Below are 14,163 nucleotides of genomic sequence, written 5' to 3'. Positions count from 1 at the left end.
TGAGGAAGGTGGTGGTTATTATCTCTCCCTGGTGCAACTGAGCTCTTTTTGGCTACTTAATTTGCATGTTCTCTAGCAAGGAGCTGGCACTTTGGGCTTAATAATAGGGATAGCAAAATGGCATATGTGTTTATCAAGGGACTTCTTGTAGAAAGTGAAGAAGGGCACTTTGAGTGTGTTTGAAAAGAGAGGAGGAACAAGTATCTGAAGCCAGCAGATGTGGTAGCTGTTCTTTTGAAACAGCAGCCTTAACAGATATCATTAGGCTTCCAGGAGTGTGAGAGGAAGGTTAATCTGTTGTTGAGCACATACCAGATGTGTAATTGTTTTTACCTTTCCTGCTACCAGTCGTCCCAGCACAATAATCCCCAGTTTGTGTGGGTGGTGCCAGCCCTGCGTCAGCTTCACGAAATCACGCGGTCGTTTATCAAGCAAACTTACCAAAAACAAGACAAGGTAAGGCTATATGCTGGCAAGATTGTTGAAACTTTTGTTGTGTCTGTGTAGCTCAGCCAAACATGGAAGTTTGAATTTAGAAAAAAATAATTAGCTAATAAACAATTTTTAAAGTAGTTTAGTGATGTAGCATAAACAAGCTGTTGGAGTAGAGGTGCTGTGCTGTCCCTTTGTGAGTGTATGTTTGTGCATGTATAAATCTGTTTGCTGTGTCAGGACTAATTTGTTTTATTCTCAGCTTTTTGTAGAATAATTAACAGGCATGTTTGTGTTAAGAAATGAACAATGGCTAATGTTTAGACCAACTGCTTTGTAATTGAATTGACATTGAAAACAGACTAAACTACCAGCAGTCGTGTGCTGTAGAGTGGCTGTGTGGAGGTGTGGGACTTTGCAATTTGCAGCACTTGTGTTTCAGCACAAGCTGAAAACACCAACATTTAGGGGGGTTGGGTGCTTGGTAAGGGAACAGCTGACTCTGAGTGGGGGTACATGACTCCTTCTGGTTAGAGATGTGTGTCTGTAGAAGAGCAAATTGCTGCACACACATCCCTGTTTAACCATCGCTTTAAAAACATCTTTCCTCTCTTTTCTTTTATTGCCAAGAGCATTATTCAAGATTTAAAGAAAAACTTTGAAATAGTGAAGTTGGTGACAGGAAGCTTGATATCCTGTCACCGTTTGGCTGCATCTGTGGCAGGCCCAGGAGGGCTGGTGGGAGCAACACTGGTGGATGGCCGATACACCTACCGGGAGGTACCGCATTTCTTTACCTTCTTACTTCATTTTTGAAATTCACTAGTGAATAATTAATCTAGCTTTTATTTATAGTTCTACTACTTGTATATGAAGGCTTGTTGTACACTTGTTATTATATAGAATAAAGTTCTGTAAACATGACCCAAAATTACAAAATTCCTTAGCAAAATTTCTACCTGGTGAAAAGTAGATCTCCCCATCCTAGGATCTGTGGTTGCTAAGCCTGTGCAGTTTCCAGCTTCTTCACCAGCTTCAGTTGCTGGTAGAGGTGATACCCTTGAGTGTGTTGTGAAGCTTTTAATACCTGCAACAGATTTGCTAATTAGCACATAGAAGCCACACACAAAAATAGCAGATTTTTGCTAATCCTTTGATAATTATCTTTTCCACGCTAGTTTTGATTTAGTGTCAAATAATATCACCACCACCAGCAAAGTAAGAGCAAATCCAAGGAGACTTCAGTGTTTGCTTTTAGAAGCAAAGCCACAAAGTATGTTTAAAATAGAAATAAATCTCATAAACAGTTTCTGTTTCTAGGCTTTTCAAAGTGTGCTCTTGTTTGACAGCTAAATTTGCAAAAACAAAAAAAAAAATAGAATGTTCAGAGTACTTGTTTCAGAGAAAAAAGTCTTAAGCTTGAGTTTTTGTTTCCTCTTTCTCAGTATTTGGAGGCACATCTAAAATTTTTGGCATTTTTTCTGCAAGAAGCCACCCTTTATTTGGGCTGGAATCGTGCCAGGGAGATCTGGGAATGCCTTGTAACTGGCCAGGATGTTTGTGAGTTGGACCGAGAGGTAAGAAAAACTTGAAAAGTTGGTTTCTGTGGTTGCAGAAGGAATTTTAATGGATCATGAGCAGCATGTGTGTTTGTTGAGACATGTGGAGTGTGAGTAGCAAACACATACTAGTCATGCATTTCATGCTTTGTGTAGGCTACAGAAGCCTCTATAACATGTGAGGTTACCATGAGATGAGAATTTTGAACCTCTTGCTGTAGATAAAACTTCTGCAATATGAGTTACTGTGGTATCTGACATAGTTTGCTGTATAAAACTAAAATATTTGATGTGACAATGGGGTAAATTTATGTCTGCCTTTCATTCACAGATGTGCTTTGAGTGGTTTACAAAAGGGCAGCATGATCTGGAGAGTGATGTGCAGCAACAGCTCTTCAAAGAGAAAATTCTTAAACTGGAATCATATGAAATTACTATGAATGGTAAGAAAATGGATTTGGTGAACAGATTTGGAGTTGAAATATATACCAGAAATTTGCTTCCTAAGCCTTCAAATCAACCATCTAAGCAGTTCTACAAATCAGTGTAATAAAGGGATCTATCATTTTGAGCTTTTAGATGGAAAAGTTCATCTCCTGTATTTGATAACTGCTTTTTAAACAGAGAAACTAAGCCTGACCAGCATAAAAAATCTGCGCCTTTTTTCATTTCAGGTTTTAGTTTATTTAAAACATTCTTTGAAAATGTGAACCTGTGTGACCATCGGCTGAAGAGGCAAGGAACTCAGCTGGTGAGTTTGCTCTGGCAAGTTTGTTCCTGTGTCCTGCCTGTGTCCTCTTAGGGACAGGAGGAGGTGAGACAAGGATTGAGTAGCAGCTGTTTGACATGTTTGTATTAAGGACCAGAATGTCCTTGTAGCATTAACATTGTTAAATTCTGAAGCTAAAATCTTGACAGTTCAGCAATTGAAAGCTGGTTTGTAGCTTGTAAAACTTTGCAGGAGGAAGGGTGAACTATTTTTTGAAAATAATCATGGATTCTAGTCTGTAATTTTTTTCTTGTTCCTAGCAGTGAAAGTCTTTTTTTAAATTATTTTTTATTTTTCTTCTTTGCATGGGAGTTAGATTTATCATATTTAAATTCTAACCTACTATAATTTTTTACTCTGAGCCTTCAGTGGTTTTGTTAAATTAATGGTTATATGTTAAGGAGTTTTCTGTAGGCATTTTAGATCTTTATCACAGAGAGCTTACTTCAAATGCAGGATTTTTTTGCCAAGTATAACAGCAGGTTTTGTGGTGGTTTATTATGTGGTTAGTTACCATGTTGACTTTTTTGAAACTAATTCCATTCTAGATTAAATTTCTCCATGCTTTTAAATTTTTTAATTTTTCAGTTGGCTTGACTGAAATTGTTCTTTGGAACTTGTTTATCTATCAGTAAACATATTTTTTTCTTGTATAAATACACAAATGTGCAGCAGTTGGTATAACTTTGCACAGTGCCAAAGTTTGGCAGCATGTTGGAAAAGAAAATTTTTAAGTTTTGATTAAAAGGTGCTTTTCCAACACTTTTGTTCTTGTGGTTCTTTTGTAAGAAATCCAGTCGTGTTTTACTGTTGTTCTTCCTTGTGTAGAGCGTAGAAAAACTGGAATTAATAGGAATGGATTTCATTTGGAAAATTGCAATGGAGTCACCAGATGAAGAAATTGCCAATGAAGCTATTCAACTGATAATAAATTACAGCTATATTAATCTAACTCCCAGATTGAAAAAGGTAGGCATATGTACATAAATGTCCTTTGACATTCATGAAGTCCTGATACTCTGCATGTTCAGCTGTGTGATTTGTTGGGTTCTGTCATTTTATGGGTAACTCCCATGATTTTAGTGTAAGTTCTAATTAATTTGTACATTTTGTCTTTAGGATTCAGTTTCACTGCACAAGAAATTCATTGCTGATTGCTACACACGATTAGAGGTAAAGGACAAATTTTATTATTCTCGTGCCTACATCCTTTTAATTCTGTTTCTTAGAATAAGAATACTTGTCTATGATAATTCCATTTAAAGAAAAATATTCTTTCCACAAATATTTTTTGTCCTCTGAGCTTTCCAGGCCATCCTGACTTGTCTCTTGCTCTGCTCTGTGTTGCAGGCAGCCAGCTCTGCGCTCGGCGGTCCAACATTAACACACGCTGTCACCAGAGCTACAAAAATGCTCACAGCAACTGCCATGCCTACTGTGGCAACATCAGTTCAGTCTCCTTACAGGTAGGCCAGCCTCTCAAGGAATAAAGAACAAAATAGACATTTGCTCCCAGCTGCTTCCCACAAGATTTTGAGTGCTAATTTAAAATCTCAGTAATTGGTAGTTGTAAATTCTGATGGTTCTTCCTCAACTGAATATTCCAATTGCTATGCAATGGGAGTTCCAGAGATTTTTGAGAAAACTGGGTTTAAAAACAAAACAACAAGGAAACAAAGAAAACCAAAGCCAAATAGATATAAAAAAAACCCAAAACAACAGGTCAAAACCAAAAAACCACAAAACCACCCTGCCTCCAGCCCCCCAAAAATCAAAACCAACCAACCAAAACAAAACAAAAAACCCTGCAGGTTATTACCAGCCTATTAATCATGTAATATTTCTGAGGCAGTGGGTGTGGTTCTTCTTAAATTAGGAGAGAAAAGGTTGTTTTTTCAACCTCAAGCTTAATTTAGTTATACCTGAATATGTGTAACTTAAATATAGGGGCATAGGGTGGGACCTTTAGAAACATGAATCTTCCTCTGGAGCTGGCAACATCTCAAGCAGTACAACACGAGCCTCTCTTCCTAGTTCATTTCTGCTGAATTAACCCCAAGTTTCAGGAGGTGCCTTTAAAACCAGACAATTCAGGGTAGTTACCCGTGGGCATTGGAAATGAATCTGCGAGACAAGTTACTCTTGTTTTCAATGTTTATCTTTAGGTCAACTAAACTGGTAATAATTGAGAGGCTGCTGCTGTTGGCAGAGCGTTATGTGATAACAATAGAGGTAAGATGTTTCATTTCCTATAAGGCAAGGCTAAGAACACAACTTGGAATTTTATTAAAAACCAGTAAAAGTTATTTAAACATGCAATCCTGGTTACCCACCATCACAGAAATGGCTTTGTTTTCAAGAGTGATGTTTACTGTCATCCTTCTCTTCCTGTAGGACCTTTACTCTGTTCCCAGAACTATTCTACCTCATGGTGCCTCTTTCCATGGACATCTTTTAACCCTTAATGTTACATATGAGTCTACCAAAGATACCTTCACCATAGAGGTAGGTGTGCCCAGCCTGTGTGTGCCAGGGACTGTTGGTTGTGTAGCCATTCTTGGTGGGTTTTATGCCTGGACTGAATAGAGTAACATGGTTATAAAGATTCCAGTCAGGTTGAAAACTCTTCTTGAAAATGTTAAAAATATGTACATGGAAGTGTCTGTGGACAAAATATATTTTGATCATTAAATTCCAGGATGGGAAAAATGAGTTTTTTTGCTCACTGTGGGTGTTGGAGCATTTCTGTGCTGTCCTATCCTGACACTCTTACAAAAAATACTTTTACCACCCTGTGCAGGAAGACTTTCAGAAGATTTTAATTTTTCTTGGCATTTACTGCTCGAGCAGACTTACTGAACCAGTGTTGTTTAATTTCACAGGCTCATAGCAATGAAACTGTAGGAAGTGTCAGGTGGAAGATAGCAAAGATGTTGAATTCACCTGTGGAAAATATACAGATATTTGCCAATGACAGCCTGGTATGTTAACCACAAAGAATTCCCATTCTTGATGAAATTGAGTCTTTTCCAGAACTAAACAATAAATATTTTCTTGCAGTTAACAGTAAACAAAGATCAGAAACTACTGCATCAGCTGGGCTTCTCTGATGAACAAATCCTTACAGTAAAAACATCAGGAAGTGGAACTCCATCAGGGAGCTCTGCAGATTCCTCAACCAGCTCCAGCAACAGCAGCAGTGTATTTAGTTCTTCCTATGCAATGGAACAGGTACAATATGACCTGAAGCCTTCCCTCGGATTTTTCCTGAAGCAGGGATAGATGGGGGAGAGAGTAGAAGCTCCAGTAACATCTTCCAATCTTTAGTAATCTGGTTTTGCTTTCAAACTGCAATTGAAACAGATTATCTAAATACACAAGTGCCTTGAGCATGCAGGTTGGATTTTATAATCTGTACTCTGTCACCTATGGTAGCCTGCTTGGTGTTGATTCATCTCTGCAGGGACTTTTAAACAAATAGGACCCATCTGGTTTAATTTTCAGATTGTGTTTGTTGAGGGTAGAGATTTCCACATTTTCACTACTAAAAAGCTGCAGTAAAAGTGAAAGTGAAGTAAACTAAGAAGCATCAACTGGCATGTTCAGAGCACTCTTGATCTGCTTTGTATTTTGCTTTTCATAACAGCTGATTTCAAAAATAGGCTGTTAAAAGGGAAATGAAATTATCTAAATATTGTCTCAGCCTAGAAAGTAGCTGGGATTTTTGTGGGTCAGGTTGGCATCTGGGCCATTTGCTTCAGTGAAGAGCTTTGTTAAATTTACATGTAACAGAGAAGGGAGAAAAAGACCTTTGTACTTCTGCTCAATTCTCAGGAGAAATCCCTCCCTGGAGTCGTCATGGCTCTCGTGTGCAATGTGTTTGATATGCTTTACCAGCTTGCCAACCTGGAGGAGCCAAGGTAAGCAGATTAAATGGTAACTAAATATTAAAGAACTGCTCTCAGTGCCCACTTTGAATATTCCACTGTGTGCAGGCACCAGGCCAGTGTGGCTGAGCCCTTGTTTTGTGCCTATAACTTGGGATTTCTTTTCAGGATAACGCTGCGAGTGAGGAAACTTCTGCTCCTGATTCCCACTGACCCAGCTATTCAGGAGGCTCTTGATCAGCTGGATTCCCTGGGAAGGAAGGTATGGATTTAATAATTGATTATGGTGAGCTACACAAAGAGGATTTTACTACCAGCTTCCTTAAATTCCCCGTCAGATTATTGTACAGAGAGGGTTTGAAACCACAGCAAAATAATATTCATGTTAAGTCAATGTTTATTATTGACTTACTGCCAAGCAGCCAGAGGTGAGAGGGTCATTACAGGGGCTGTAGGAGATGGATCCCCAATTACAGCAAAACAGAGGAGTCTCAAAATATTTCTTCTGTGGCTTTTTCTTCCTAGAAAACACTGCTTTCAGAATCCAGTTCTCAGTCTTCAAAATCCCCATCCTTGTCTTCAAAACACCAACATCAGCCCAGTGCCAGTTCAATACTGGAAAGTCTTTTCAGATCTTTTGCTCCAGGCATGTCCACGTTCAGAGTGCTCTACAATTTAGAGGTAAGAAAACAAATTTGCTTTTTCCTGTGTTTCTGAGCAGCAAGAGTTAAGTATTTCTAGGTGTTTTGGGCAGGAGTCCACTTTGATGGGGTCATTATGAAAAATGCAAATATTGTGACATAGTCTGCTTTTATACATGTGGTAAATTTTACACAGAATAAAAGGGACAGAAAATTTTCCTTCAGAGACTTTACTGAGAAACCAGGCCCTTTGTGTGATTTACAAGGTGGAAAAAGTGGAGAGGAGCAAAGAAACATCAAATTCTTATTGGATTGGATAAAATTCCTGCTTGAATCTCTAGATTTCTGAATATACAATTTATAGTGTGGGTATATATAAAATATATCTATTAAAAAAACTTGGCCTTTAAAAATTAATGGGAGCTATTTTAAGTTGGATTGGTTTTGCTTGATTAAATTTGTCAGAAACTCCTGTACTGTGTGAGTCTCCCATCTTATGTCTAAGGAGGAGTGTTTTTCCAAAGCATTCAGCTGGGAAGAATTTTCACTATCCAAGGATGCAGGGCTTTGGCCAAGAGGCCTCTGGCCTGTTTAGGCTGCACAGGTAGAGTGGAATATATACAAATCTGTTAGCCCCAGGCATTCTCCTACATTCTTTAGCCAAAATTTTGGATAGGGCCCTGTAAAGATTCTTCCCTAGAGTTCAGATAATTGATTTTAAGGATTACAGGAGTTCAGCTTGTGTTGTTTGTAGGACACAGTAACCTGCACACTAAAAGCTGGACACTGTTTAGTTCTACTTGCAGGTCCTACTGTTTATAAGGACCCATGACAAATGTGATTTGAGCAACTTGAGGTTGGAGGAGCAATTACCAACTGCTTCCAGAACATTAGACAAAATTATTCTCTTTCCTTCATGGTGTGTGCCAAGATTACTGTAGGAATTTTCTTGTGGTTGCTTCCCTTTAGGTTTCCACAGTCTAATGTTAGCTCTTCATCTTCCTACACTGTCATCACACTCCTGCCTTAGGATTCCCCCTTTTCTGTACAGCTGGAGTGAAAGATACTTGATTATGTCTTTGAAATATGTTGACAAGTTCTACAACTCAAAGCAAATGGTTTAGGGTGTCTTGTTGAGCTGACAGGTTATATAGCAGTAGGATGGGACAGTTATCTGCTGCTTCTGTGCCAGAGAAAATAATAAAAGCAAGCAATAAATTGCTTGCTTTTCTGGCAAGGGATGAGAAGTAATAAATTGGATTAGATGTGGAGATTATATGAGTGGACTTGTTCCTCAACGCCAGTCAAGCCAAATAGAAGATGGTTTTTCTCAGGAAAAGGAGTATGTGCTTTTTTATCCCCTCAGCTGGTGATCTGGTGAAAAGATGGGAACCAGTCTGAACTGCTTTCTGAAAAAAAATGTGCACAGGAAATTTGCAGAACATATGAAAGAGATGAAAATTGAATGTTGCAGATGTCCAGGGCGTGATAAGATTTCATGCCTGGAACTCTGTAAAACATTCTTCTGATCTGGGAACCTGGAAGGAGATGTATTTTGTTTGCAGCATTTTTGGCTGTACATGCCAAGGAGACTTGTCAAGAAAGTGAATAATATCTGGGGGGTTTTTCTGGGATTTTGGGAGGGCACAGGGTTTCTTTGGTTGACGGTTTTGGGGTTTCTGTGGGGGGTTTTTTGGTGGCTTGGTTTGTTTGGGTGTTGGGTTTTTTTAATGTGAAGTGAAACAGATTATAAGAAGATTATAAATAAGAACTGACCCACAGAGACCACAGACTTCCTTCTGGCCATGTTTCTGAGTGTATTTGCACTCTGAAATTTCGTGCTGATTTAAAACAGGAGTGATGATAGAGAGGTGATGTTCATAAGGCCTTTAGAATTACCTGAGCCATCTTTTACAGAGAAACACCAGAATAATAGTGGTACAATTATATTTCAGAAGGTGTGACTATTAAGTAAGCCATTTGTATGATGTTTTATGGGATACTGTGAATTGAAAATCCAGAAAATCCAAGAAGAATTTGGGCTCCTAAGAAGCACCAAATGAACCAAAATATGACGAAAAATGAACCAAAAAATTCCACGTACCTAATCTGTTCCCTTAACATATAAACTGCAGTGACAATAGAATGCTTTGATTCAGAATAAACATCTGTAGGTGCCATGGTTATTCTAAATACTTGAGATTTATTGAGTATATGAGATTTCTCACTGACTGCATTTTTGTGTAAGTGTATTAATAATTGCTTCATTTGTAGTGGATTTTTTTTCTGTTACAGTTTCCAACTTCAACAGGTAAAGAACCCTAAGAGGGATGGTAGTTTACATCTGCTTATTTATTTATTTATTTTATTTGTTTATTGTAGGTGCTGAGCTCCAAGCTGATGCCAACTGCAGATGATGAAATGGCAAGAAACTGTGCCAAGTCTTTCTGTGAAAACTTCCTCAGAGCAGGAGGTTTGAGGTTAGATTTCAAAACCTTGACTCAATTTGTAGCACTTCATTTAGTTAGCAGTTGTGTGTGGTTTCCTATTTCCACACTGCAGCAGACTAATACACCTGTCAGCTTCTTTTTCACAGAAAAAAATCCACCCAAGGCTGTTTCACCACTGTCCAGTAGCTGTCATATTTAAGAGAGTACATGTAGTTAAATCTCAAAATCAAGTTAGGCACAAATAAGCTTGTGGAATGTAGCTTGTACTAAAGTAGTTGATACTTGGACAGTTTTTGACATTTAAATGTTTCAGTTCAAATTTGGAAGTGTGTACATTGCATTCTACTCTGTGTAGACACCAGTGGACATTTTCAGCAGTCACAGTATAAGTCATGCAGTAGGAACCAAATTGAATTTGTAATTAGTCTTGAAAATTCAGACTCTTCATTTAAGAGTTGAGGCACAGTGTGAGTGGTTTGGAAGACCTGACAATACTGATTGTGTGAGATTTATCAAGTATACTTTGCTCTTAGTAACTCTATCCATGACACTCCTCTGCCCGAGAGATCTTGAAGCATTTTCCAACAGGAGCAGAAAGCTTCCATCTGTAGATATAAAAGGAGAAAATGAGGATGTTGGCCTCCAAAGAAGTCAGTTTGAACTGGAACTCAGCTGAGTGGATAGGAGGAAGGAAAGATAGAGACAAATTAATTGAAACATTTCCAAATGGATTCTGTCTTATCGATTTGTTTTTAAGTTTGGTGGTGAATGTGATGCAGAGAGATTCCATCCCATCAGAGGTGGACTATGAAACAAGACAAGGAGTCTATTCCATCTGCCTGCAGCTTGCAAGGTATGTAACTGCTTCTCATTAGAGAAAGTGCTGCTTTCTTGGCTTTTAGCATGCAGCTTTTAATATTTAAGATTATTGGCTCTTTTGAGTTCTGTTCCATTCACTCTGCAAGCATTCAAATACAAGGCTGATGTTTTTACTCTGGGCATGCAGGTTCTGGGTGCTTGGGCAGACAATGCCCATGATGTTTTTACAGGTTCTTGGTGCTTGGGCAGACAATGCCCATGATGTTTTTACTTTGTGAATGCAGGTTTTTGCTGGTTGGGCAGACAATGCTCATGATGTTTTTATTCCGTGCATGCAGGTTCTTGCTGCTTGGGCTGACAATGCCCATGTTTTTTTCTGTGGATGCAGGTTCTTGCTGGTTGGGCAGACAATGCCCATGATGTTTTTACTCTGTGGATGCAGGTTCTTGCTGCTTGGGCTGAAAATGCCCATGTTTTTCTCTGTGGATGCAGGTTCCTGCTGCTTGGGCAGACAATGCCCATGATGTTTTACTCTGTGCATGCAGGTTCTTGCTGCTTGGGCAGACAATGCTCATGATGTTTTTACTCTGTGCATGCAGGTTCCTGCTGCTTGGGCAGACAATGCTCATGATGTTTTTACTCTGAATGCATGCAGGTTTTTGCACTTGGGCAGACAATACCCATGATGTTTTTACTCTGAATGCAGGTTCTTGCTGCTTGGGCAGACAATGCCCATGATGTTTTTACCCTGTGCATGCAGGTTTTTGCACTTGGGCAGACAATACCCATGATGTTTTTACTCTGAATGCAGGTTCTTGCTGCTTGGGCAGACAATGCCCATGATGTTTTTACTCTGTGCATGCAGGTTTTTGCTGGTTGGGCAGACAATGCCCACCCTGCTGGATGAGGATTTCATCAAGGATGGGGTGGAAGCTCTGTCCTCGCGGCCCTTCCGCAACGTGAGCCGGCAGGCCAGCAGGCAGATGTCCATCTGTGGCACTCCTGAGAAGTCCTCCTACCGCCAGCTCTCCGTGTCTGACAGATCCTCCATCAGGGTAGAAGAAATCATCCCAGCTGCAAGAGTTGCCATACAAGTAAGGAAGTGTTGGATGGCTCTGATGTAGCAGTGTCATCTCCAATGACAGCTGTATAACTCTGAGATTTTTAATCAGTCTTTTATGCAGGTTTTTGCCCTGGGTCCATTTAAAAGTCCCTGAGAATCTTGTCTCTTCCAACCTTGATCTGAATTTTAACATATTAGCATAAATTATTTTGGCACTACAAAGGGAAGCAGTACCCCAAAAGTGCTTGCAAGAAATAGATGTACACAGAAATCTTACTTGTGATTTATCTTCAGTCACACTTAACTCTTAAGATCTTACTCTGTTAATTTTCTGTGAATCAAAAGGAGAAGGTTCCTGCTTGAGCTTCTGGCTTTATAATCCATTATACTTTGAATTAGAAAGAACTGGACAAGCTTTTTCCAAATAGCTCATTAAAAATTAAATTTGCTTAATGGTATTGTGGAGAAAAAGAATTTTTTTTATTTTCAGGACCTTAAAAAAATGTTGTTTGAAAACCCATTGAGTCCAGTTGAAAGAAACTTCATAGTTAATGTGACAAGTGTGCTGTGGTAGGTTGTTGGGCAGTGCTTCCCAAATGGATTGAACAATTGAAATCAGCATGAGTGCCTGCAGATAGGTGGCAAGGGTATCTATCCTCGTGGGGAATTAAAAAATTAATTACTTCTCCTAAGATAGCAATACCAATCTCTCATTGGGGGCAAACAGACTCTTGAATCCTTTAACCTCTAAAGAGAAGAAAGTGGAAAACATGTAAATGTCAATTTGACACGATTTAGAAGATACATTCCTCTCATCCCTGTGATTAACAAGGGTTGTTGAATATCACAGAAGTGACTGCTGTTTCTTGTTCCTCCAGACCATGGAGGTGAATGATTTCACCTCCACAGTGGCTTGTTTCATGCGCCTCTCTTGGGCTGCTGCTGCAGGACGCCTGGACCTCGTGGGAAGCAGTCAGCCCATCAAAGAGAGCAACACTCTCTTCCCTGCTGGGATTAGAAACAGACTTAGCAGCTCAGGTGGGTTAACTGTGTCCCTAAACCAGTCTAAAAGCATTTGGTTTAATCTTAATTGAACACTTCAGGAGTTTGAAACTGAATTCATTCAATGTTCATCCTCTTGGATCTCCCCCAGCTTGGGACATTATACAACTAAATTACAAAAAATCTGAGCAAATTTATGTACATTCATCAGGGATTCAGAGAAATTTTTGAATTGCAGATAACTGTCCAAAAGCTGAAAACATCTGAGTAAAATTTAATAAATTACAGCACTTGTTCTTTGTTTTTTAATGCAGGAAGCAACTGCAGTTCAGGAAGCGAAGGGGAGCCCACAGCGCTGCACGCTGGGATCTGTGTGAGGCAGCAGTCTGTGTCCACCAAAGATGCTCTCATTGCTGGGGAAGCCTTGTCTCTCTTAGTAACCTGCCTTCAGCTACGTAGTCAGCAGCTAGGTATGGAAAAAATTGGATTATTCACTGTTTGGAGTATAAGCCAGGTGGGAGGAGGCTTTTGGATACAGTCAAGTGAAAAAAAAATAAAATTCGAAACTTGTAGCTTTGTTAGCTGAGACTGCTCAAGCAAAAATACAACATTTCATTAAAAATTGCAGGGATTTTTTTTCCAGGACTGAAATAAGGCATGTAGTGCTATGCTTCAGTAAAATGTTTTGGGAAAGCTGACTTACTGCCAGAATATAAATATTTGCACTGCTTTTGAAGTCTGTAATTCTCTAAGTGCTGCTGTTTGCATAGCTCCTGTTTAGTATTTGTGTACAGGAAGTGTAAACACTGGTGGTGCAGGAAGGCAAGGAAAATGCTGTTTTATCATGGTGGCAGCCTCTGCTGAGGGAAGGAAATCAGGAAATAGCCTTTACTGCTTTTCAGTATTGATGTCCTCTAGGTCCTGTGGTATTTTAATGCAAGACTGTAACTGACTTATTTTAAAATATTATTTTTAATAAGATAGCCTGGTACTCTTCTGTTCCAGGATCTTTTTACAATTTGCCTTGTGTTGCTGATTTCATCATTGATATTCTGCTTGGATCACCAAGTGCTGAGGTGAGAGTCTTCCTCTAAATGCTCCTTCTGAAATGTGTATGTTTTGATAATTTCATATAGTCTGAACATAAAATTGTTTATTGCAAGTATTCCCACAGATTAGTATTTGAATAAATAATCGTTGTATAATTGTTGGTAATTCCAGTATCTGGTGATGGTTTGATAGAAAATGGTGTAGTATTACATTTTCTAGGCTTGTTTCATCCATGAGATGCACAGGACTGTGCTGTGACTAGTCTAACGAAAATAGTCTCATTTTGGTGACACAAATTCTGTAAAACCAGTATTTTAGGGGAAGTTTCAAGTAACTTTGATTTGGGTAAAATTTGATGGATAGTTCTGAAATTTTGAAAATTTATTCCAAGTGTTGTAACCCTCCTAAAATTCATTGGCTTTGATTTAAGATTTTCTTGGATATTCTAAAATCTATTGACTTTTATGCTTACCTCATTTCATCATGTGTCA

The 14,163-nt window shown here is 38.9% G+C and overlaps 1 protein-coding gene across 3 annotated transcripts in view; it reads left to right on the top strand.

The window, feature by feature from the left end:
* The window catches only part of USP24 (ubiquitin specific peptidase 24), a 60,437-nt gene that overhangs the window by 25,892 nt on the left and 20,382 nt on the right, over nt 1–14,163 (top strand). For all 3 annotated transcript variants that reach the window (XM_059478637.1, XM_059478636.1, XM_059478635.1), the window contains 21 exons: nt 349–456; nt 1,063–1,212; nt 1,878–2,009; nt 2,323–2,434; nt 2,666–2,742; nt 3,589–3,729; nt 3,880–3,933; nt 4,111–4,226; nt 4,926–4,992; nt 5,155–5,265; nt 5,643–5,741; nt 5,821–5,991; nt 6,595–6,680; nt 6,816–6,909; nt 7,173–7,328; nt 9,671–9,768; nt 10,496–10,591; nt 11,423–11,651; nt 12,499–12,658; nt 12,937–13,092; nt 13,628–13,698. In XM_059478637.1, the coding sequence (XP_059334620.1) occupies nt 349–456; nt 1,063–1,212; nt 1,878–2,009; nt 2,323–2,434; nt 2,666–2,742; nt 3,589–3,729; nt 3,880–3,933; nt 4,111–4,226; nt 4,926–4,992; nt 5,155–5,265; nt 5,643–5,741; nt 5,821–5,991; nt 6,595–6,680; nt 6,816–6,909; nt 7,173–7,328; nt 9,671–9,768; nt 10,496–10,591; nt 11,423–11,651; nt 12,499–12,658; nt 12,937–13,092; nt 13,628–13,698 (2,484 nt within the window). The remainder of the gene's footprint in view (nt 1–348; nt 457–1,062; nt 1,213–1,877; nt 2,010–2,322; nt 2,435–2,665; nt 2,743–3,588; nt 3,730–3,879; nt 3,934–4,110; nt 4,227–4,925; nt 4,993–5,154; nt 5,266–5,642; nt 5,742–5,820; nt 5,992–6,594; nt 6,681–6,815; nt 6,910–7,172; nt 7,329–9,670; nt 9,769–10,495; nt 10,592–11,422; nt 11,652–12,498; nt 12,659–12,936; nt 13,093–13,627; nt 13,699–14,163) is intronic.

Source organism: Ammospiza nelsoni, chromosome 9 (assembly GCF_027579445.1).
Source record: "Ammospiza nelsoni isolate bAmmNel1 chromosome 9, bAmmNel1.pri, whole genome shotgun sequence".
Taxonomy (NCBI): Eukaryota; Metazoa; Chordata; class Aves; order Passeriformes; family Passerellidae; genus Ammospiza; species Ammospiza nelsoni.
This window is presented reverse-complemented; position numbering and strand designations above follow the sequence as displayed.